Below are 20069 nucleotides of genomic sequence, written 5' to 3'. Positions count from 1 at the left end.
AAATTATGAGCTATTGTCATCACCTTGGCGTCGGCGTTGGCGTCGGCGTCTGGTTAAGTTTTGCGTTTAGGTCCGCTTTTCTCAGAAAGTATCAATTCTATTGCATTCAACCTTGGTACACTTAATAACTATCATGAGGGGACTGGGCAGGCAAAGTTAGATAACTCTGGCGTGCATTTTGACAGAATTATGTGCCCTTTTTATACTTAGAAAATTGAAAATTTTGGTTAAGTTTTGTGTTCAGGTCCATTTTATTCCTTAAGTATCAAAGCTATTGCTTTCATACTTGCAACACTTACTAACTATCATAAGGGAAATGTGCAGGCAAAGTTATGTAACTCTGACTGGCATTTTGACAGAATTATGTGCCCTTTTTATACTTAGAAAATTGAAAATTTGGTTAAGTTTTGTGTTTAGGTCAATTTTATTCCTACAGTATCAAAGCTATTGCTTTCATTCTTGCAACACTTATTAACTATCATAAGGGGACTGTGCAGGCAAAGTTATGTAACTCTGACTGGCATTTGGACGGAATTATGGGCCCTTTATACTTAGAAAATTGAAAATTTGGTTAAGTTTTGTGTTTTGGTCCACTTAACCCCTAAAGTATCATAGATATTGCTTTCATACTTGGAACACTCGCAAACTATCATAAGGGTACAGTAAAAGGACAAGTTGCATAACTCTGGTTGTCATTTTTACGGAATTATGGCCCTTTTTTGACTTAGTAACTTTGAATATATGGTTAAATTTTGTGTTTCGATCCACTTTACTTCAAAAGTATCAAGGCTATTGCTTTCAAACTTCAAATACTTTCATGCTATCATGAGGTTACTGTACCTGGCAAGTTGAATTTTACCTTGACCTTTGAATGACCTTGACTCTCAAGGTCAAATTAGTAAATTTTGCTAAAATTGCCATAACTTCTTTATTTATGATTAGATTTGATTGATACTTTGACAAAACTACTCTTACCTGACATACCACAATAGACTCCACCCAAACCATCCCCCGTGCCCCCCCCCCCCCCCCGAATCCCCCCCCCCTATTTTTTTATTTTATTTTTTTAAGATGAGATGATCTTACAAATGACCACCACACCCTCACACTATACCCCCCCCCCACCCCACCCCACCCAAATTTTTTAAACATGGTTAAAAAACACAATTTTTTATTTTTTATTATTTTTATTATTTTATGTTTGAAATACCGTCAAACCATCGCACCCAAGAATCCCCCCCTCCACCCCCCCCCGAATCCCCCCCCTAATTTTTTTTTAAGATCATCTCACAAATGACCACCACACCCTCACACTATACCCCCCCACCCCACCCCCCCCCCACAATTTTTTTTTGAAACGGTTAAAAAACACAAATATTTATTTTTATTATTTTATGTTTGAAATACCGTCCAACCATCGCACCCAAGAATCCCCCCCCCCCCAAATTTTTTAATTTTTTTTTTTGCATTTTTTTCCCGCATTTTTGGAAGATAATGTAATAAATGTCCACACCCCACACTATACACCTCTCTTCACTCCACCCCTCCCTCCTTTGTGATTAAAAATGAGAATCCCTTCACCTTTAAAAAGAAAATAGATGAGCGGTCTGCACCCGCAAGGCGGTGCTCTTGTTTATAATACTGATGATGATAGTATAAGGTAAAATTTATCTCCTACAATTATAATTTATCTTCTAAAATTATTGTTTTCTTTGTCTTCGAGAAGGCGCTGCCTCATCGGTGCGGTCTCCTCCGGCCTGCCCCGCGGTCTTGAGTCGGCGGCGATGCGCCCTACTGCCCTTTCGATCCTGTCCATGGTCGAGGTCATCCTGGTCAAGCCACGATCGACATCCCTTATGCCCCTGGTGTTCCGGTCGATCGCCTCAGCCACTTTCGCAATCCCGGCCTCAAGGATGGATGCGATTGCGTTGAACAACAGTGTCTGGTTTGCCTCTGATGGCCTCACATCGTCAGTCTGCACGCCAACTTCTGTGATGTTTCTGGTTTCAGGCGGTGATAAAGGAAAAGCCGTATCATCATCAAGGAAGAGGGTGTCAGCAAAATGGAATCCTGGCGAAACCTGTCTAAGTGTCGGCCCAGCAACAGGTGTGTGCAACACCTTTACAGGTGTGTGCAACACCTCAGCCGTGGATGTGGCTTGATACGCGTCTGCGGAGCAGATACACAAACAAACTGACCAGTGTGGGCTTCTGCATCCTGCGCACCTGTGATGGCACCACGCACGGACTCCAACTCGGACGTCAGCGAAGACAATACCCGAGCTGCTTTGGGGCGGCTACCTGATACAGCTGAGGTTGAAGGTGTCGACAAATCGGACGCTGCGTCATCATCCGAAGCGAACTTCTTATTCTTCTCAGAAAACTGTAACTACAAAATGTACCCAAAATAAATGCAGAGTTTAAAAATGAACAAACTCCCGTTTATGTCATCTAAATGAAGACATAATGAAGGCTTAATTACGTATAATTAAACATACATTTATTATATAGTTTATTTATTATTTAGTTTTTATAACTTACTTTGGATCCCCTCTGGCCACGCAGCTGTACAATGTTAGGGCGCAGGAATGCAAAGCTGTCCAAAAGCCACTGTTGCCTCTGTGCAGCACCAGATCCCGATTTGTTGGCAACCTTGATGAGCTTTGAGTACTGTGTCCTCATATTTGGGTACCATATTGTAGACAGGTCACCAGGTATAAGGCCCAACTCCGCCTACTTCGCGGCCCATGTACTGTTTTTTAGCTCATCTATTTTTTGAAAAAAAAAATATGAGCTATTGTCATCACCTTGGCGTCGGCGTCGGCGTCCGGTTAAGTTTTGCGTTTAGGTCCACTTTTCTCAGAAAGTATCAATGCTATTGCATTCAAACTTGGTACACTTACTAACTATCATGAGGGGACTGGGCAGGCAATGTTAGATAACTCTGGCGTGCATTTTGACTGAATTATGTGCCCTTTTTATACTTAAAAAAATTGAAAATTTTGGTTAAGTTTTGCGTTTAGGTCCACTTTTTTCATAAAGTATCAATGCTATTGCATTCAAACTTGGTACACTTACTTACTATCATGAGGGGACTGGGCAGGCAAAGTTAGATAACTCTGGCATGCATTTTGACAGAATTATGTGCCCTTTTTATACTTAGAAAATTGAAAATTTTGGTTAAGTTTTGTGTTTAGGTCCATTTTATTCCTTAAGTATCAAAGCTATTGCTTTCATACTTGCAACACTTACTAACTATCATAAGGGGACTGTGCAGGCAAAGTAATGTAACTCTGACTGGCATTTTGACAGAATTATGTGCCCTTTTTATACTTAGAAAATTGAAAATTTGGTTATGTTATGTGTTTAGGTCCACTTAATTCCTACAGTATCAAAGCTATTGCTTTCATACTTGCAACACTTATTAACTATCGTAAGGGGACTGTGCAGGCAAAGTTATGTAACTCTGACTGGCATTTGGACGGAATTATGGGCCCTTTATACTTAGAAAATTGAAAGTTTGGTTAAGTTTTGTGTTTTGGTCCACTTTACCCCTAAAGTATCATAGATATTGCTTTCATACTTGGAACACTCGCAAACTATCATAAGGGTACAGTAAAAGGACAAGTTGCATGACTCCGGATGTCATTTTTACGGAATTATGGCCCTTTTTTGACTTAGTAACTTTGAATATATGGTTAATTTTTGTGTTTCGATCCACTTTACTTCTTAAGTATCAAGGCTATTGCTTTCAAACTTCAAATACTTTCATGCTATCATGAGGTTACTGTACCTGGCAAGTTGAATTTTACCTTGACCTTTGAATGACCTTGACTCTCAAGGTCAAATTATTAAATTTTGCTAAAATTGCCATAACTTCTTTATTTATGATTAGATTTGATTGATACTTTGACAAAACTACTCTTACCTGACATACCACAATAGACTCCACCCAAACCATCGCCCGTGCCCCCCCCTTCCCCCCCCCCCCCCGAATCCCCCCCCCCAATGTTTTTTTTTTTTTTTTTTTTTTTTTAAGATCATCTCACAAATGACCACCACACCCTCACACTATACCCCCCCCCCCCCCACCCCACCTCCTCCGCAATTTTTTTTTTAAACGGTTAAAAAACCAAACTATTTATTTTGATTATTTTATGTTTGAAATACCGTCCAACCATCGCACCCAAGAATCCCCCCCACACCCCCTCCCCCGCCCCCCCCCCCTTTTTTTTTTTTTTTTTTTTTTTTTTAAACACACTATACCCCCCCCCCCACCTCACCCCCCATTTTTTTTTTAAACGGTTAAAAAACACAAATATTTATTTTTATTATTTTATGTTTGAAATACCGTCCAACCATCGCACCCAAGAATCCCCACCCCCGCCCCCCCCCCCCCACCCCCCACCCCCCCTGATTTTTTTTCCCCCTTTTTTCGGCATTTTTGGAAGATAATGTAATAAATGTCCACACCCCCACACAATGCACCCCTCTTCACTCCAACCCTCCCTCCTTTGTGATTGAAAATGAGAGTCCCTTCACCTTTAAAAAGAAAATAGATGAGCGGTCTGCACCCGCAAGGCGGTGCTCTTGTCTTCTCCTTGTAGTTAAACCCTGCTGATGACTTGCCAAACAGGAACGAGTTCTCTCGCAGCCACGCAACAAGGTCATCCTCTTCGTCTTGAGTGAGTGTACGTTGTAATGTTTTCCGGGGTATGAATTCAGTCTGCCAAAATAAAAAGAACATTTATGAATATCAATGAAAATTACCATTAATGTTTTTTTTAAAGGCCCTTTGAGCCTAAACTGTCGAACAAATACAGCCGTATACTAACTGTATGAATACATTTGTACATGACAAACCGTTTAACAATATAAATAAATGTATGACAATAACTTTCGAATTACTTAGCAAAAAAATAAGTATTATGTCAGGTTTATTGTATAGAATCGTTGAGAAAGCGAAGAAAAACAAAACATGTTGGTACCTCATTGTCGGGAAAATAAGGGTGTTCTGCCACTAGCTAAATTGGAGATGTATGTGGATCATTCCTCTCTTCCTGTGGGGGTACAATTACTTCAGTCTCAGCGACTGTACATTTACCACTAGTTTTACTAGTTTTAGCAGTATCAGTCGACTTTTTGCCCTTTCTTGGCATCTTTGGATGTTTACTCGTCCGATTCTAAGAAGGTTATGAGAGACAAGCACGACGTTTTGCACGTGAGTTTTGTTTTAGTGACATGAGCTCGTGTATGGTCGAATAGCAATCTGGAAGTGATCTTGTACGGTCGAGTAGCCGTCGGGTAGCAGTCTAGTAAATCTGTACATCAAATCGAATAGAGGTCGAGTGGATCGTGTTGCGATCTAAAATAACTCGGGTAGAGGTCGAGCGGATCGGGTACAGATCGTGTAAAAGATGTCAATCCGATCGCCACACGATTGCTGCACGATCAACTCGATCTTCTACTTGACTAATACACGACTACTTCCCGAGCGCTTCTCGATCAATTTCCTACTCGACAGCTACTCGATATAGTTTGACATGTCAACAAATATCGGGTAGGAAGCCCGACCAATGCCGACCTACCCGACCGCCCCGACCACTCATGCCGACCGAACCAGACCAGTACCCGACCGCTTGGTCGGGCTTGATCGAGTTGATCTGATCGGCAGTGGGAACCCAGCTTTTTTAATGGGTACATGAGTGAAATTGAAACTTAATTAAATTTAAACGCATTCTCTATACATGAAATTTGATAATATTTGTGTTATCCTATGAGGTTTAAGTGTTATCCTATGAGGTTAATTTGTATTGATATCTAAATGTTTTGAGAGTAAATCTTGGCCCGGCATGAGGTTTGTATGCACTCCTTTTCGATTTCAGTCCCTAAGTTTTTTTGTTTTTTTTGCATTTACCGTTCCAATGTGATGATCCCATATGTATTACTATTCGAATTGTTGGTCTATTTCAAGTGTGGCAAGTTGTCAGGTGTATGAATGTGTCATTTAAAAGAAAAGTTTTAAGCCAATTTTGAGATTCAGTTCAATTATCCGATTATTATTATTATTTCCAATTATCCAATTATCATATTTTGTTTTTTTAATCGTTCCGGTGCACAGGTTTTATATTTATGTTTATCACGAGTTTCTGCACTGTGTTGAAAATTCTCAATGGCCTTAACTTAAGAACCAGGAATCGATTGTAAGGATTATCTTGTCCTCAAGCAGGACTGTTGCTTTCTTTATAGTTGTTTGCATTCGTATGAACTTTTCAAACAAAAACACCTCATTAATTGTTGTGTGTTATAGTATATTCATTAAAAAAAATGTGTGTATTGAGGATTTATGACAGGCTTACCAGGACAAATATATAAATAATGTAAGCATATAAAAACGTGTATATGCGTTTATTTTAACAAGTTGATAGAGCATCTTCGTTCGAGAGAGATACTTGTTATAAGCCACACGAAATGCTTTATTTGTGTTATGATCGATTAGGAAATTCAATATGAAATGTCAAGAGGATAATAGCAGACATACAACTTGGAACCGTGATCCTGGTATGTTTTGATGATTTATTATAACATAATATCCAAAGAGTTAACTTTCTTTTTCAAAATTGCACATATATGAATTTAAGAACATTTATTAAAGGCCGTGTGAACAAGAAATGATACATTCCAACAAGAAATGATATTTTTTTTTAAATGTGATCACAATTAAATTAATATTCACATTAAAGACAAAAGAAGGTTCTTCTTATTGGGTAGGCGTAATTTGTCGACCAAGTGCGTTGACTCCTCAATCAATACCTTGTTAAAAGCCAATAAATGCTTACGAAATATGAATATATATTTTACATTGCAGTATTCTTTAATCAATTAATGCATTCGGTACCATTCACGACTACGGGACTTTATATGAGTCGCGTTCTGAGAAAACTGGGCTTAATGCATGTGCTTTAATTGTCGTTCCAGATTAGCCTGTGCAGTCCGCACAGGCTAATCTGGGACGACACTTTCCTCTTAAATTGGATTTTTGCTAAGAAGAGACTTCATTTAAACGAAAACTGTCATAAAAGCGGAAAAATCTGGGACGACACTTAACGCACATGCATAAAACCCCATTTTCACAGAGCACAGCCCATATAGAACTAAAGTATTCAACTCGACATGCATTTTCAAGGCCATGACAGGTTTTTTTGTCACTGCATTCAATTTTATAATAGCAATTTGATTGAATAGATATTGAGAGATTTACTTGCGCATTTAAACAACAAATTTCTCTATTATCATAGTCACACGGCTACTATTTTTTATTAATAATATATATGTCGCTATAGTTGTACGTAACCTCGTGTTTGCTTAATATTAATTTGTTTACTACAATTGCACATGGAAACACGTTTTATTTTAGTTATATGTCTGTACAAACTGGCTTTTACTGTAAAAATTAATATTTTAAAATTGTAATATGTTTTCCTTAATATTTCTCCATACAAATTGATTTCCATTTAGGTCGTATAGTTATTAATCAGGAACATTTATTAGTACTACCAAATTGAAGTATTTCACCTTCAAAATAATTAATTCCCCATATTAAAACAAAAAGTTGAATAACTGAAATGAACTTTATTTATTAACCTGACGCTTCGTATAAACTCAGCATTAAATCATCCATATTATATAAGACTTTATAATGACGAGCAATAACACACAGTGTCTATTTAAAATGTGAAAAAAAAATCAATCATTTGAAATAAATGTCATTCAAAACCAAATATATATTTATTAATAAAGCTCTTCTTTCACACGGTTCGACATATCGCTGTTACTTCCGATCGAGACCAAAGTAAGCGGCGACAAACGCAAGTACGAGTGTCGACACAGAAAATGTGATACGCCTGCCACTGTTGCAATAGTCGGTGTTACAGTAGCACTCCGTACTTCCACCGGAAGTGGTACAAGACCTGCTGTAGAAGATGAGGAAGGATCTATCGCAAGATCGGGTAACGGCTGCAAAAAAAATGCGGACTTATAAAACAGACAACCAAACGCTTGACGATACACACCTAGCAAAACGTTGACACTTGTTGTTTTTGTTGTTTTTTTTGTTTTGTTAGATTTTTTAAATAATTTTACACTTCATCAATACAATTACAATATATTTAGTAGAATTCAATATCAAGTGTGGACAATAAAAATATTTCAAACTGCTTTTTTATTCACTTTTAAAGAACGTTGCTGTAAGTTTATGACGTAAAACTTCACTTACCGCCATTTATTTCCGTCTTTTTACAGACCGTGCATCCAGACTCTGTATTGAGAGAGAGGTTCAGATTACACGCCGAACTTCCAGAACACACGTAGCAGATGACAGACGCTGCCCCACCATTCGCTAAGAAGATCAATAAAGGGTTATTCAACGTTTTTAATTTGTTAAAAAAATAATTTAAAAAACGTATGTAGTTTAGCGAGAAAAGTCAGTTTATCTTAGGAAATACAATTGCTTCAAATGAAAGTATGAATACAAAACAAAATAAAAAACAGTCACACGTGCACAAGATCAGTATTTATCTGAGTGTATGTTGTGCAAAACGTCGTTCGAATGAAGCAAGCGTAACAACATTTACAACAGGAACAGTTAGCAAGTATCATGTTTAGTTGTGAGTAAAAAATTATATACCAGCAAAACAAATTGTTTCTAAATTATGTTACGCAAAAATACACACTGTTATTTATTCGCAAGTATATGATTATTGTTTTTTTTAATAACATCATACATCAACATATTAAAACAAACTAAAAGTTATAAAAATGCAATTACCGCTCAAAAGCAGCGCCGTGACAAAGAATGCAAGTCCAAACCGTTTCATTGTCAAACGATCCCTAACACGCTTTGGTTAGATACAGGTTTATACACCCTGGCGTTATGATTTCACAAGAGATACAGCAAAGTCTTCGTTCGCTCACCTGTGCAATACATTTTAATAAAACCTGCAACGAAAGAATTGCAGAAAAGACTTATACGATATCAAGAGTGTTTTATCGAAGAACCAGAGACCCATGACCCACAGTCAAATGCAACATTTGCCCAGTTACACTGGGACCGCCTGTTGCAACGGGAAATTCAATGCATCTGGTTCGGGTAAAGTTTCTTCCAAGAATATTTTGCTTCAGTCGATTATAAGTGTTTATTTGAATCGTATTGCTATTTTAAAGTTTGTTAATCTGTACAAAATAGTATTTATTGTGTGTATGGCATATTTAATTTTCCATCAACTCGTGTTATGTTTCACATCAAGATTTTAAACAATACATTACAATACGAAAATGTTTAAGTTAACCAAGGTAAATATTAACCAATATTCCTCGTTTATGACAATATGAAAATTTAAGAAATCGGGGCCTATAATTAAACCCTGTTAAGGGTCAAACTGGTTAATGTGACCCCTAACATTTATTAAGTTTTTTGTTTGTTTATTAAACCGCGTCAATTAAGACTATGTTTGTTTAATGCTTAATTGTGTGTGTTTTCCTCATTGGGGTGTCTCCTGTTTTCTTCTCTTTTTTGGGGGGAGGGGTTGGGGTGAGGAGGCGGACGGTGTCGGTAAGTTACAAATATCGTCTAATAAGACATTATATTGATTATTAATGCTTCAAATATTGAATTGCTTGAAGGCAATGTCAAATTTAAAGGGATCTTTTCACGCTTTGGTAAATTGACAAAATTGAAAAAAGTTGTTTCAGATTCGTAAGTTTTCGTTTTAGTTATGATATGTGTGAGGAAACAGTAATACTGAACATTAACCATGCTCTAATATAGCCATTATATGCATCTTTTGACGATTTTAAAACCTAAAAATTATAAAGCGTTGCAACGCGAAACGATTGAATAATTTGGAGAGTTCTGTTGTTGTCGTTAAATTTTGTGAAACTACGAAGATTGCTTATATAAGGTATAAAATACGTACAAATGTGTACTCGGCGGAATAGCTCAGTATGCTAAAGCGTTTTTACTTCAGGACTCTGGCAGGACTCCAGGGGTCACTGGTTCGAAACCTGCTCCGGGCAATGTTCTTTTCCTTTTTTTAATTTTTTTCTTGATTTTTTACTGGAGCTTTTATGATTCAATGTTTACATTTAACAATATAAAGCATTCAATGAATAAGTTAAAAAAATGCCAAAATCTGTGAAAAGGCCCCTTTAATTTAGATTATGTTTTAAATTAATAAGAAAAGACACAACACGTGCATTTGCAATTACATTCAAGTAAACAAACAAATACTAGAAGTTATGGCAAATGTGTTGGTTTACTGCCATTAACGCGAATTTATACTATAATTCTTGTTACGAAATGTGAAGTGTCAGCTATTTTCTCATTAACTTGTTTCATTCTATCTTTATACAATTTCGATATGTTTACCTAATTGTTGACAAAACATAGACTCGCTTTCAGAAAGGTGTTTTGCATTTTCGAGCCTTTACATGTATTTTCTGAAAACATGCGTGTACCCAGTAGAGCCAAAAACACAGTTCCATTCTGGCTTTTATCTTAGCAGGCATTCAAGCGTTGAATAGACAAACAAACTTGAAGCGATTATTAAAATTACCTTGAGTATTCAGCAGTTAAGTTCTATTTACTGAACGGGGTCCATTCAATCGTTGTTTAAGTGCAGACAATCACATTTAAATCAACCATGATTTGAATTGACAAGTATTGAGCACATTTTACATGACCTTACTTGTTTTCAGAAAATGCGTTCAATTTTTGCAAAATCTGGCGAATTGCAATACGCCGTTTAACGTGTTAAAATATATCCGTAATTGTTTTGTTTAAATTCAAATCCATCTAAATCAGTGCTATCGATTTTATTTTGGGAACACTATACCATATATCGATATCTAATTGTGTGTTTTGTTATTTTTATCATAACTAGCATAATACATTACTCTCTTAAATGTATACATAAATCACGAATATCATTTACAGTGATGACAGATTTTTAATGTGGTTCTACAGTTATAAGCAGTCTATTATATTATTTTCTTGTCCCGTAATTCTTTAAAAAAAATTATAGACAAAATGGTATCCACGAAAACCAGCATGTTGGTCTCTACGTACCGGTAACGTAAATGTAGGCACATCCGTTTTCTTGTTTTTCCCAAACTAGTAAAAAAGTTAACCCTTTGCATGCTGGGAAATTTGTCGTCTGCTAAAATGTCGTCTGCTGAATTTCTAAAATTAGCATTTTCTTCGATTTTTTCCAAAGAATACTATCATAATAGCAAACAGTTTGGATCCTGATGAGACGCCACGTTCTGTGGCGTCTCATCTGAATCCAAACTGTTTGCAAAGGCCTTCAAAATTCGGTTCCAGCACTGAAAGAGTTAAGGAAAACTTACGGTAATTTCTTTATTTAGATCAAACTGACACGCTGTAGTAGACTGATGAAGCACAGTTATTGCATGGCTGTAAAACCTCAATGTCTCAGTATATATCTAAATAAATACGTGACAAATTAACAAAATATCACAATTTTTCAAAACAAGGGCATTAAGTAGTTAATCTTTACACAATACGACATGAAGTGTGTTCTTTTTGTGAATATGGAATATAGTATATATTTTGTGCAGTTTCAATACATATTTACCGTAACATTTTGCATTTAAAATTGATAGTTAAAGTCATCTATTAAATATTCTTGATACAAAACTTTTACATTTGTTGTCGGTCAAGAAGGATGCTCTCCTTTTTTAGTTTTTGTTAAACAAAAGGCAAAAACGAAATGCAGTTGTATACAAGTAACGTTTAACTACCAGTTTATTAACAATACCAGTGTGTTTGCTTGTCAATCACATAGCCTTTAATAAAGAAATTTGTTTAAAACGGATAGAAGTGCATAGCAGTAGTCTCGCTCACGCTTTTTTGTTAAGGTCTCACGTGTATCACACGAACGATTGCTTAATTTATAGCTTTTGTTAAGACTGAAATAGGACCTTATTGTATAGAACAGTTTTTGTAAGGGTATTGATTTTATTTATTTATTGAGCATGCATAAGGAAAGAGGTGTAGATCAAACACACAAACGTTCGCGCAATGTTAAAATAATACTTACTTCATAATAATAATTTACATAATTTTATAATTATTTATAATATTTATAATTATTAACTTGTCAACTTCATTTTCTTTATTTTAATAAAACGCATTTCTGTTGCTACATTTGACTCGTTTCATTGATGCATCATAACACATAGACTTGTATACATGCACGTTTCATTTATTTGCAGTCCGATATTGGCACTTATTTTATTAACCGCATATATTCTAAATTTAAACAATTTCGATGAAGATTTATTTTCTGATGTTGCGGTTTTATTTATATACATGTTTTATGTTTGAAATACAGCGAATAAATAGTTGGCTAATGCTGAATTCGGTTGTGCATTGAAAGTCTATGATAAATATTTCACTTCGATCCATATTTTACTTTACACTTATATCTGTGAATATAGCCTCAACATTTTAGACTGATACACAATAGCGTGTATAATCCCAAAGATTTAAGTTCTTCAGACGAACAGACGGACATATAAACAGACAGACAAAGCTAAAGCTAATAAGCGTGCTTATTACTCGTATGGCGCTCCATCTTCATACCGAGTAAACCCGTCGCGAAAATTTAGTTAACACTAAATATGTTACAATTCCTTGATTGATCTTAATCCATTAAAAACAAGGAAAATCTGAACCACCCGAAAAGTCAATAAGAAAGTTATCTATGTTAATGAAACTTGGTATTTTGAAAACAAGGTATGTCTAGTATATTTATTTCTATATTTAGAATATTTCTTACAGAATATTCCTTTAAGCAAACACCGCAGACCCAGATAAGACGCCGCATCATGCCAAGGCCTTTTTTCTTAGGACTGCAAATTCAATTTTGTCGAGCTATGATTACATACTTAGTTATAGAATGCATTGAATTTGAATAACAGAATACGAAAGTAGCCAAAAGATATACGATGAATACATTTCCATCAACTAAATCGCGGTGGCCTCGTGGGTATGATGTCTATACAGAAGGTCAAGGGTTCGATCCTCAATCTGTGAGTGTTCTCAAACTCTGCTCTTCAGACACCTTGTACTTCTACCCACGAATCTACCTGAAAGGTGTCCTTATAAGCCTAAGACTTTCGATGCAGTCCAGCTTAAGTAAATGTGTATACATTAGCTCCAATATATATATTTGTAATACAAACGGGCGGTAGCAGATGTACAGGCATCATTTGGATTATAACTTTTAAAGGGACCTTTTCACAGATACCTTTGGCAGATATTGAAATTTGTCATAAAACGCATTATATTTATTAATATAAACACAGGACCTTTGAAAGCTCTAGTGAAAACAATACAAAAATTAAAGAAAGTAAAAAGTAACCCTCAACTCGGCTCGAACCCCTGGAGTAAAAATCTATCGCTTAGACCACGATGCCATCCGTGCTCATACAATAAGTGAGGTATTTAATACTTGATATAAGCAATCCTCGTAGTTTCACAAAATATAATGACAAAAACATAACTGGCATATACTGTTGGTGGTTTTATTTCGCCCATGTGTGTTTTTTTAATGAATTTGATAATGTGCCATACATTGGAATAAATTTGCTACTAATGACATTATTACTAAGATTTGTGAGTGTGTTTTTTTTTTGTGGAACTGTATACATACATCGAAAAAAATATGTAGTTATTGAAACTATATGTAAATTTCATTTATTTATTTTGGATATTACTGATCATTTTTATATTTTTCATGTTCTTCTATTTTGGGTTATTTTTGCACTTAACATAAACCTTAAATGTAGATAGTTCAGCAATGAACCGATATTTCGTCGCTGTATACACCTTCCACGAGGACTGCGTGTTACTAGGGTGCTAATGCCACAGTGAAAAGACGTTGCCATGGATGGAGCTATTTTGTTTGCGAATGCAGAATCTGGATGCAAAGTGGTTAAATGCAGTAACGGACTATATTCTTCGGTATACGTATATTATGTTATTATGCATTTCAAAGCCCTTTAAACAAAATATGGCTAGTTTTCTTAACACTTTTTTCTTTGAACTCTTAAGTAGTTCGATAAACTTAAACATATTTAGGTGAAATATATAATACTTTGGAATTAATGTTTTCCTAACATCGGCATAGTAAGGACATGTAAGGACAAAGTGATATTCATCCTCGATATCATTAAGGTTGCATAAAGCACATTTACGTTGATCTCTAACAATTTTCTGGTGTCTACCCGTTTCAATAAATAATTTGTGAGACGACAAACGTAATTAAGCAATAATGTTCCTATGTTTTGTTTAATTTTCAACAATATCAAGATAAGCCGATCTTTCGTCATCGTATTGTCGCATCGTCGCCATCGTACTATCGCGTTCTCGCATTCTCGCCCTCTGGATTTAAGTGTGTCACCACAATGGTTCTTACGGTATTCCGTAATCTGTAGGTATTGCAATTGAAATCTGACATTATTGGCTCATATTACTATGGCCCTAAAGAATCATCAAGTGTCATTCGAAAAGTGTGGCGCATGGCACCGTTTATTTCCGCTGTATGATTTATAATTGTAGCACTGCATTTGTTAGATAGGGTTTCATAAACTTTATTGCCACAATAAATATATTAAAGTCCATCTTAAGATACAAAGCTCTCCTAAGCTGTTGTGGATAAATAAAAGTTAATGTGCACATGTATCGATTTATTCTTTTACAAACATACTGACAAACATACTGACGATAACAAAAAGCCTCACTCAAAAACCGTTTAATTTCCACGCTCTTTTGGAGAAAAAAATGACGTTTCATTCATTTTTAAATCATCGATTGATAGCAGAAAGTTTGTCATTGCAATTTAATTTAAGAAATAAGTAAATTTAACTTTGAAAAAACGTTTGATTTCATCATTCTTGTGATAATAATGACATCTTTATTAATTCTTAAATCTTTGTTTGAGAACAGACTGCTTGGCGTTGCAATATTATCAATGCGTCTTTGTTGCTTGCTAATGCACGTGCTTCCCCTTGAATTGCACGCAAGTCGACTTTAACGTAACCTTTGCGTTAAAAAACGTGGGTGTTTTTTTTCAGCATTTTATTTTTCAATGGATATTTAAAATTAGTTAACAATTTTATGTTCAAAAATTGAAAATTCAAATTATAGAAATTCCTTTGTTCTGCCTTCAAATTCACATATTTTCCAAGATTAAGTAATAATCAGTTTAAAGGCCTATTGATTACTAAGTACGTACCCTGGTTGGACATTGGCGAGTTCTCTAAACTTAGGGGTAGGTAGTTGTTTTCAAAATTGACGTCACGTCAGTTTGAACGTTTAAATTGCAAAACGTCAACGTTAAATAGTATACTCTTATACTCCGCTGATTTTGCTGATCCGGCATTTACACGTTGACAAACATGTAGCAATGGCGTTCGAAAAGACGACACGAATAATCGCTTATTTTAAACATCGTATTGAGAAAGAAGTTGTTGTACACCCGCTCTAATTATAAACGTCTTGACTTTCTGTGCAACACTTGCGAGTGCACTAATTATATCGATATTAAATATTTATTGTCCCATTGATGACGTAGCGCGGGCTGTGGTGATTTAAAAAAAACAAAACGTTTTGTGACTTATGACTCTAAACTAGAATAAAATATGTACGTTCTTGGTATCAAATTGTTTGTTTTGTTGCACCTGATTCCTGATGATAGAAATTGTTGACTTTATTGCAAATCCTACGTAACTCCAAACATTGGGTGATATAAGAACTTCCTGTTGACCATGATAATAAAATAAAATAGCAGGCAACGTTATATCAGGCAGATATCAATTCGATGGTATGATAAAAACAACTATTCGCCGTACACTACAGTCATTTTATTTTAATAGATTTCCACGAACAATAATGAAATCAATACCAGAAATAGCGTTAAGATGGTCTATATTGCCTATAATAATAGGAAATAAACTCCGTACACGATGACAAACCATGTAATCATAAAAGAAAAGCTGTTTCTTCGAGAAGTACCAATATCAAACCGGCACCAAGCAGTCATAAATTTGTGTAAATAACGATTCATAAATACGAATTACCATATACTAGTAGATACAAATTTTTAAACATATTAATATTTCTGTAAGATGCCTAACACGCACTGGTTATCCAGGAGCGAGTAATTATTAGATATTTTAGGTAAATACTCACTGCTCTCCATGGTTGGTTTGTTTGCTTTCGTTTCGCTGGTCGTCTATTTCCGGTGGTGATGATAGACGGTGATACTGGGGGACATATTGTTTTTGTCCTGTCTGTTTGTTTGGTTTGTTTGTTTGTTTGCCTTAAACTTTTACATTGGCCATAACTTTTGCAATATTGATGATAGCAACTTGATATTTGGCATGCATGTTTATCTCATGGAGCTTCACATTTTGATTGGTAAAAGGTCAAGGTCATCCTTCAAAGTCATATCATGTTTTTTATATATACATTTATACAATTAGAGATCTAGATATTGTTAATCAACGTTTAATTTATATTAAAGCTTTTTTGTCTTCAACTTATGCTTACAATTAATTAATGGAAATCTATTTGGAGTACAAGTATTATTCACAAAAACGTTAAGTTAACATATAAGTTCACTAGTGTTTAAACGACAAGGCATTTAAAAGTTACACATGTGCAACATGCACAGTGTCAACAATTTGCAGTTACAAAACCCTTTTATTATAAAGTTATTTTTTTACTTTTAAGTAAAGAACAATTAGTAATACAACGGAAAATGCAAGAACAAGGCGTTCCCAATGATCAAGTCTTGTTTAGTTTTTTCACTGAATTATTTCGAAACTATTTCCACAGGCGCCTGTGCCACTGTTAAACTATTTGTGATTACCTAAACCAGTAGTAAACTTAAAGATCTTGGCTGGGGTAATGTGCAGTAAATATTCCTGCATATTGGCTCGAATCGATCCCTCGTTTTAGTTGAGTGCAATTTTGTTTTAGATTTTTACGCGCAGCCAATAACTAATATCTCAATCAACATGTGGTAAAGCTACAATGTTGAGGTGTAGTTGGAATGTAGTCGATACTTTGTGGGCTTTGTACCTCTGGGTATGGTCCGTCGAACTATGAATCAACTGCCACTGATGTTATCGGTAAAATTATTGTTAGATTTGTACGAAGAATGTTTGAAATACATTAGTATCTATGGAGGCGAATAATAGTCACAACTGAAATAGTCTGCTTTGAGATTCAACTGATAAAACAGTTGTTTACCTGTTTTGTTTTTACTCCCAATAATCTTTTCTCCAATTTTTGAGTATTTGTTTTTATCGCATGAAATCTCAAAGGCTTCGTTCATATTTCAAAAGTGGTATCAAGTTATTTAAAATGTACTATAAGTTCAACATTTAAAAGGTGTCAGAAATTGTTCCTACCTGGGCTGTTTTTACATTGATATCTGCCTGATATAATCTTCCGTGATATATACATGATAAATCATGTATCCCGGGGTTACAGGGGTCGTATTCCTGCACCTTTTTATGAAAAGATAACCGGGCCAGGACTTCCGGCGTGACTTTTATTGTGACTAGACCATCGTTGTTTTCTTCTTCTTCGTGGTCACTCATCAAGGAGTCGGAGATCATGATCACTCGATGGTCCGTCTCATATTGGGTCGCCTCCCTGAAGTCCGTTCCTTCTGAAACAGGCTTTGGATTGGCATTATTGCGGAGGAACCGCGTCTGGTCGTTGTTGTTGCCAGCTAGCGCCGTGTGTTTCGTGTAGTTTGACACGTGTTTTTGTAGGGCTTCCTTTGTGGTGCACCTAAACATGCACAACGTGCAATAGAATGGGCAATCGTCGAGGGCCACGTGGTGCTTGTTTAATGATTTGGATGTCAGGATCCCTGTCTTGTATTTTGGACATTTCTTCTGGGGTAAATTGTTGGAACCAGGGTTTAACTGTACTTCTAGTGTCAACGGTCCTTAATTTTCCGGTTTCCTTTTCAGCAAGCTGGACCACCAAATCTTCAAACACCATCATGGACCACAGGGTAGAGGTTCACTGGTATCATTCTTGTCACATTCACAGTCTCTTGGTACTTCACACCTTGACAAGGCGTCGCAGTGTGGCTGATGTTTACCAGGTATTCAATCGAAAAATGGAATGCTGCTAATATTTCAATCCATCTGGCTATCTTTCCATTCGGCTCTTTCATACTAAACAACCACACTAGAGCCTGGTGATCTGATCTTACTATGAATTGTCTGCCCATCAAATACTGCCGGAAATACTGAACAAAGTACACAGCGGCAAGAAGCTCTCTCTCGGTTACACAGTAGTTTCTTGCAGCCTTGTTCAAACCACGGCTGGCATATGCTATCACCCGTTCCTTATTGTCTTGCATCTGAGACAGGACCGCACCAATTCCAACACCTGACGCGTCAACGTCAAGATAGTACCTCCATCGTTAAGAGGGTAGCTCATTACATTGGGACTTGTAAGTTGCCCTTTAAGTGCCTCAAATGCTTCTTGACAAGCCTCTGTCCATGCAAATAGGGCATCTTTATGTGTCAGGTCTGTCAATGGTTTGGCAATTTTTGCGAAGTTTTTCACAAAACGACGGTAATATGATGCTGTTGCGACGAATTGCTTCACCTGCTTTTGGTTAACAGGTTGTGGCCAGGATAGTATTTTGGATACATTCACTGGGTTTGGCCGAACACCGTCCTTGGAGACCACGTGCCCTAAGAAAACGACTTCAGTCTTTAGAAGGTGACATTTGTCAGGACTTAGTTTCAAGCCGGCCTCTACTATCCTTTCCAAGACCTCATAAACCCTCTCAATGTTTTGCTGAAATGTAATTGCATAGACAATAATGTCATCCACATATATAAGACATGTTTGCCTTTGCAGACCCTGAAGTATGATCTCCATCGTTCGCTGAAAAGTGCTGCCACTGTTGTTCAGTCCGAAGGGCATACGCGTCATTTCATAGAGTCCGTACTTGCAGGTAAATGCTGTCTTCGGGATATCCTCACTTTTCACAGATATTTGAAAATACCCGCTTGTTAGGTCGAAACTGCTAAAGTAAGCAGAGCCTGCAATTGCGTCAAGACAATCTTGAGTCCTTGGCAAAGGGAACCCATCAGGTTTGACCACCGCATTGAGCTTTCTGTAGTCTACACAGGGTCTGACAGCTCCAGACTTTTTCCTCACAAAGACAATTGGGCTGGCCCATGGAAACGTGCTTTTCTGTATAACCCCCTTTTTCAGAAGATCATCTTTTGCAGATTTCTCCTCTTCTGCGAATGCGAGTGGCACGCGTCTTGGCCTCTGCTTGATCGGCTTAGCATTTCCAGTGTCAATTGAGTGTTCCGCAACATTGGCAAGGCCTACATCCCATTCGTTCTTCGAAAATGCCTCACCAAATTTGCATAGAAGAGCTGCGACAGTACGCTGTTGTTCTTGGCTCTTGCCATCGACAGATTTTTCATAAAGGTCTTTTAGGTGAGCCGGTATTGGTTTATCCATATACTGATGCAGTTTGGTTTGCGTGCTGCTTACTTCAGAAACTTTTCGTAATTTGCCATGTTTTTGCTTTACTTTTTCAGGTTCTTCTTCAGCGATGACACTTACAATTCTTTTAATCAGCTCCGCTCTACCGACATCAGCATTCTGCCTCAAGGTAACTTCAACATCCATCGGGTTCAAGACCCTGACCTTGCATGTCGACAGTTTATTGATATCAACAAGGGTGGAAGCCATGACCAACTGATATTTGTCCTTAAAGTTATTGCTTGGTTCCACTATGTATTCCGCGGCCATTAAGCCATCGTCTGATTCTTCTCTCTCTCTATGTAAACGTCCACCAGTGCTTCCGTTAATCCAGGGATTTTCACATCGTCCGCCACTGTCACTCTTCTGGAGCATTTTCCTCTACCCACTTGAAAAACCGGGATCTCCTTACCATCTAACACGATCTTATTTTGGCTTAAAATGAT

The 20069-nt window shown here is 36.6% G+C and overlaps 1 protein-coding gene and 1 long non-coding RNA gene across 3 annotated transcripts; one reads left to right on the top strand and one right to left on the bottom strand.

Moving 5' to 3' along the window:
• Window positions 1-7616: 7616 nt before the first annotated feature.
• On the bottom strand, window positions 7617-10740 carry LOC127859062 (uncharacterized). Of its 2 annotated transcripts, XR_008039252.1 has the most exons (4): window positions 10613-10740; window positions 8827-8996; window positions 8275-8397; window positions 7617-8015 (listed from the first exon to the last, which is right to left on the bottom strand). XR_008039252.1 is itself a non-coding variant. In XM_052396467.1 (3 exons), exons 1-3 carry the CDS (start codon window positions 8873-8875, stop codon window positions 7831-7833), a joined length of 357 nt encoding a protein of 118 aa, XP_052252427.1. In that variant the 5' UTR covers window positions 8876-8986; the 3' UTR covers window positions 7617-7830. The 2 variants fall into 2 exon arrangements, 1 of the variants encoding a protein (XP_052252427.1); XM_052396467.1 differs by lacking the exon at window positions 10613-10740 and having other exon boundaries at window positions 8827-8986.
• On the top strand, window positions 7860-9500 carry LOC127859063 (uncharacterized). Its single transcript, XR_008039253.1, has 2 exons — window positions 7860-8008; window positions 8301-9500. It is a non-coding gene; the product is annotated as an uncharacterized LOC127859063 (long non-coding RNA).
• Window positions 10741-20069: the final 9329 nt, after the last annotated feature.

Source organism: Dreissena polymorpha, chromosome 14, assembly GCF_020536995.1.
Source record: "Dreissena polymorpha isolate Duluth1 chromosome 14, UMN_Dpol_1.0, whole genome shotgun sequence".
NCBI classification, from domain to species: Eukaryota; Metazoa; Mollusca; class Bivalvia; order Myida; family Dreissenidae; genus Dreissena; species Dreissena polymorpha.
Note: the sequence above shows the minus strand (reverse complement) of the source record. Positions and strands in the feature narration are given on the sequence as shown.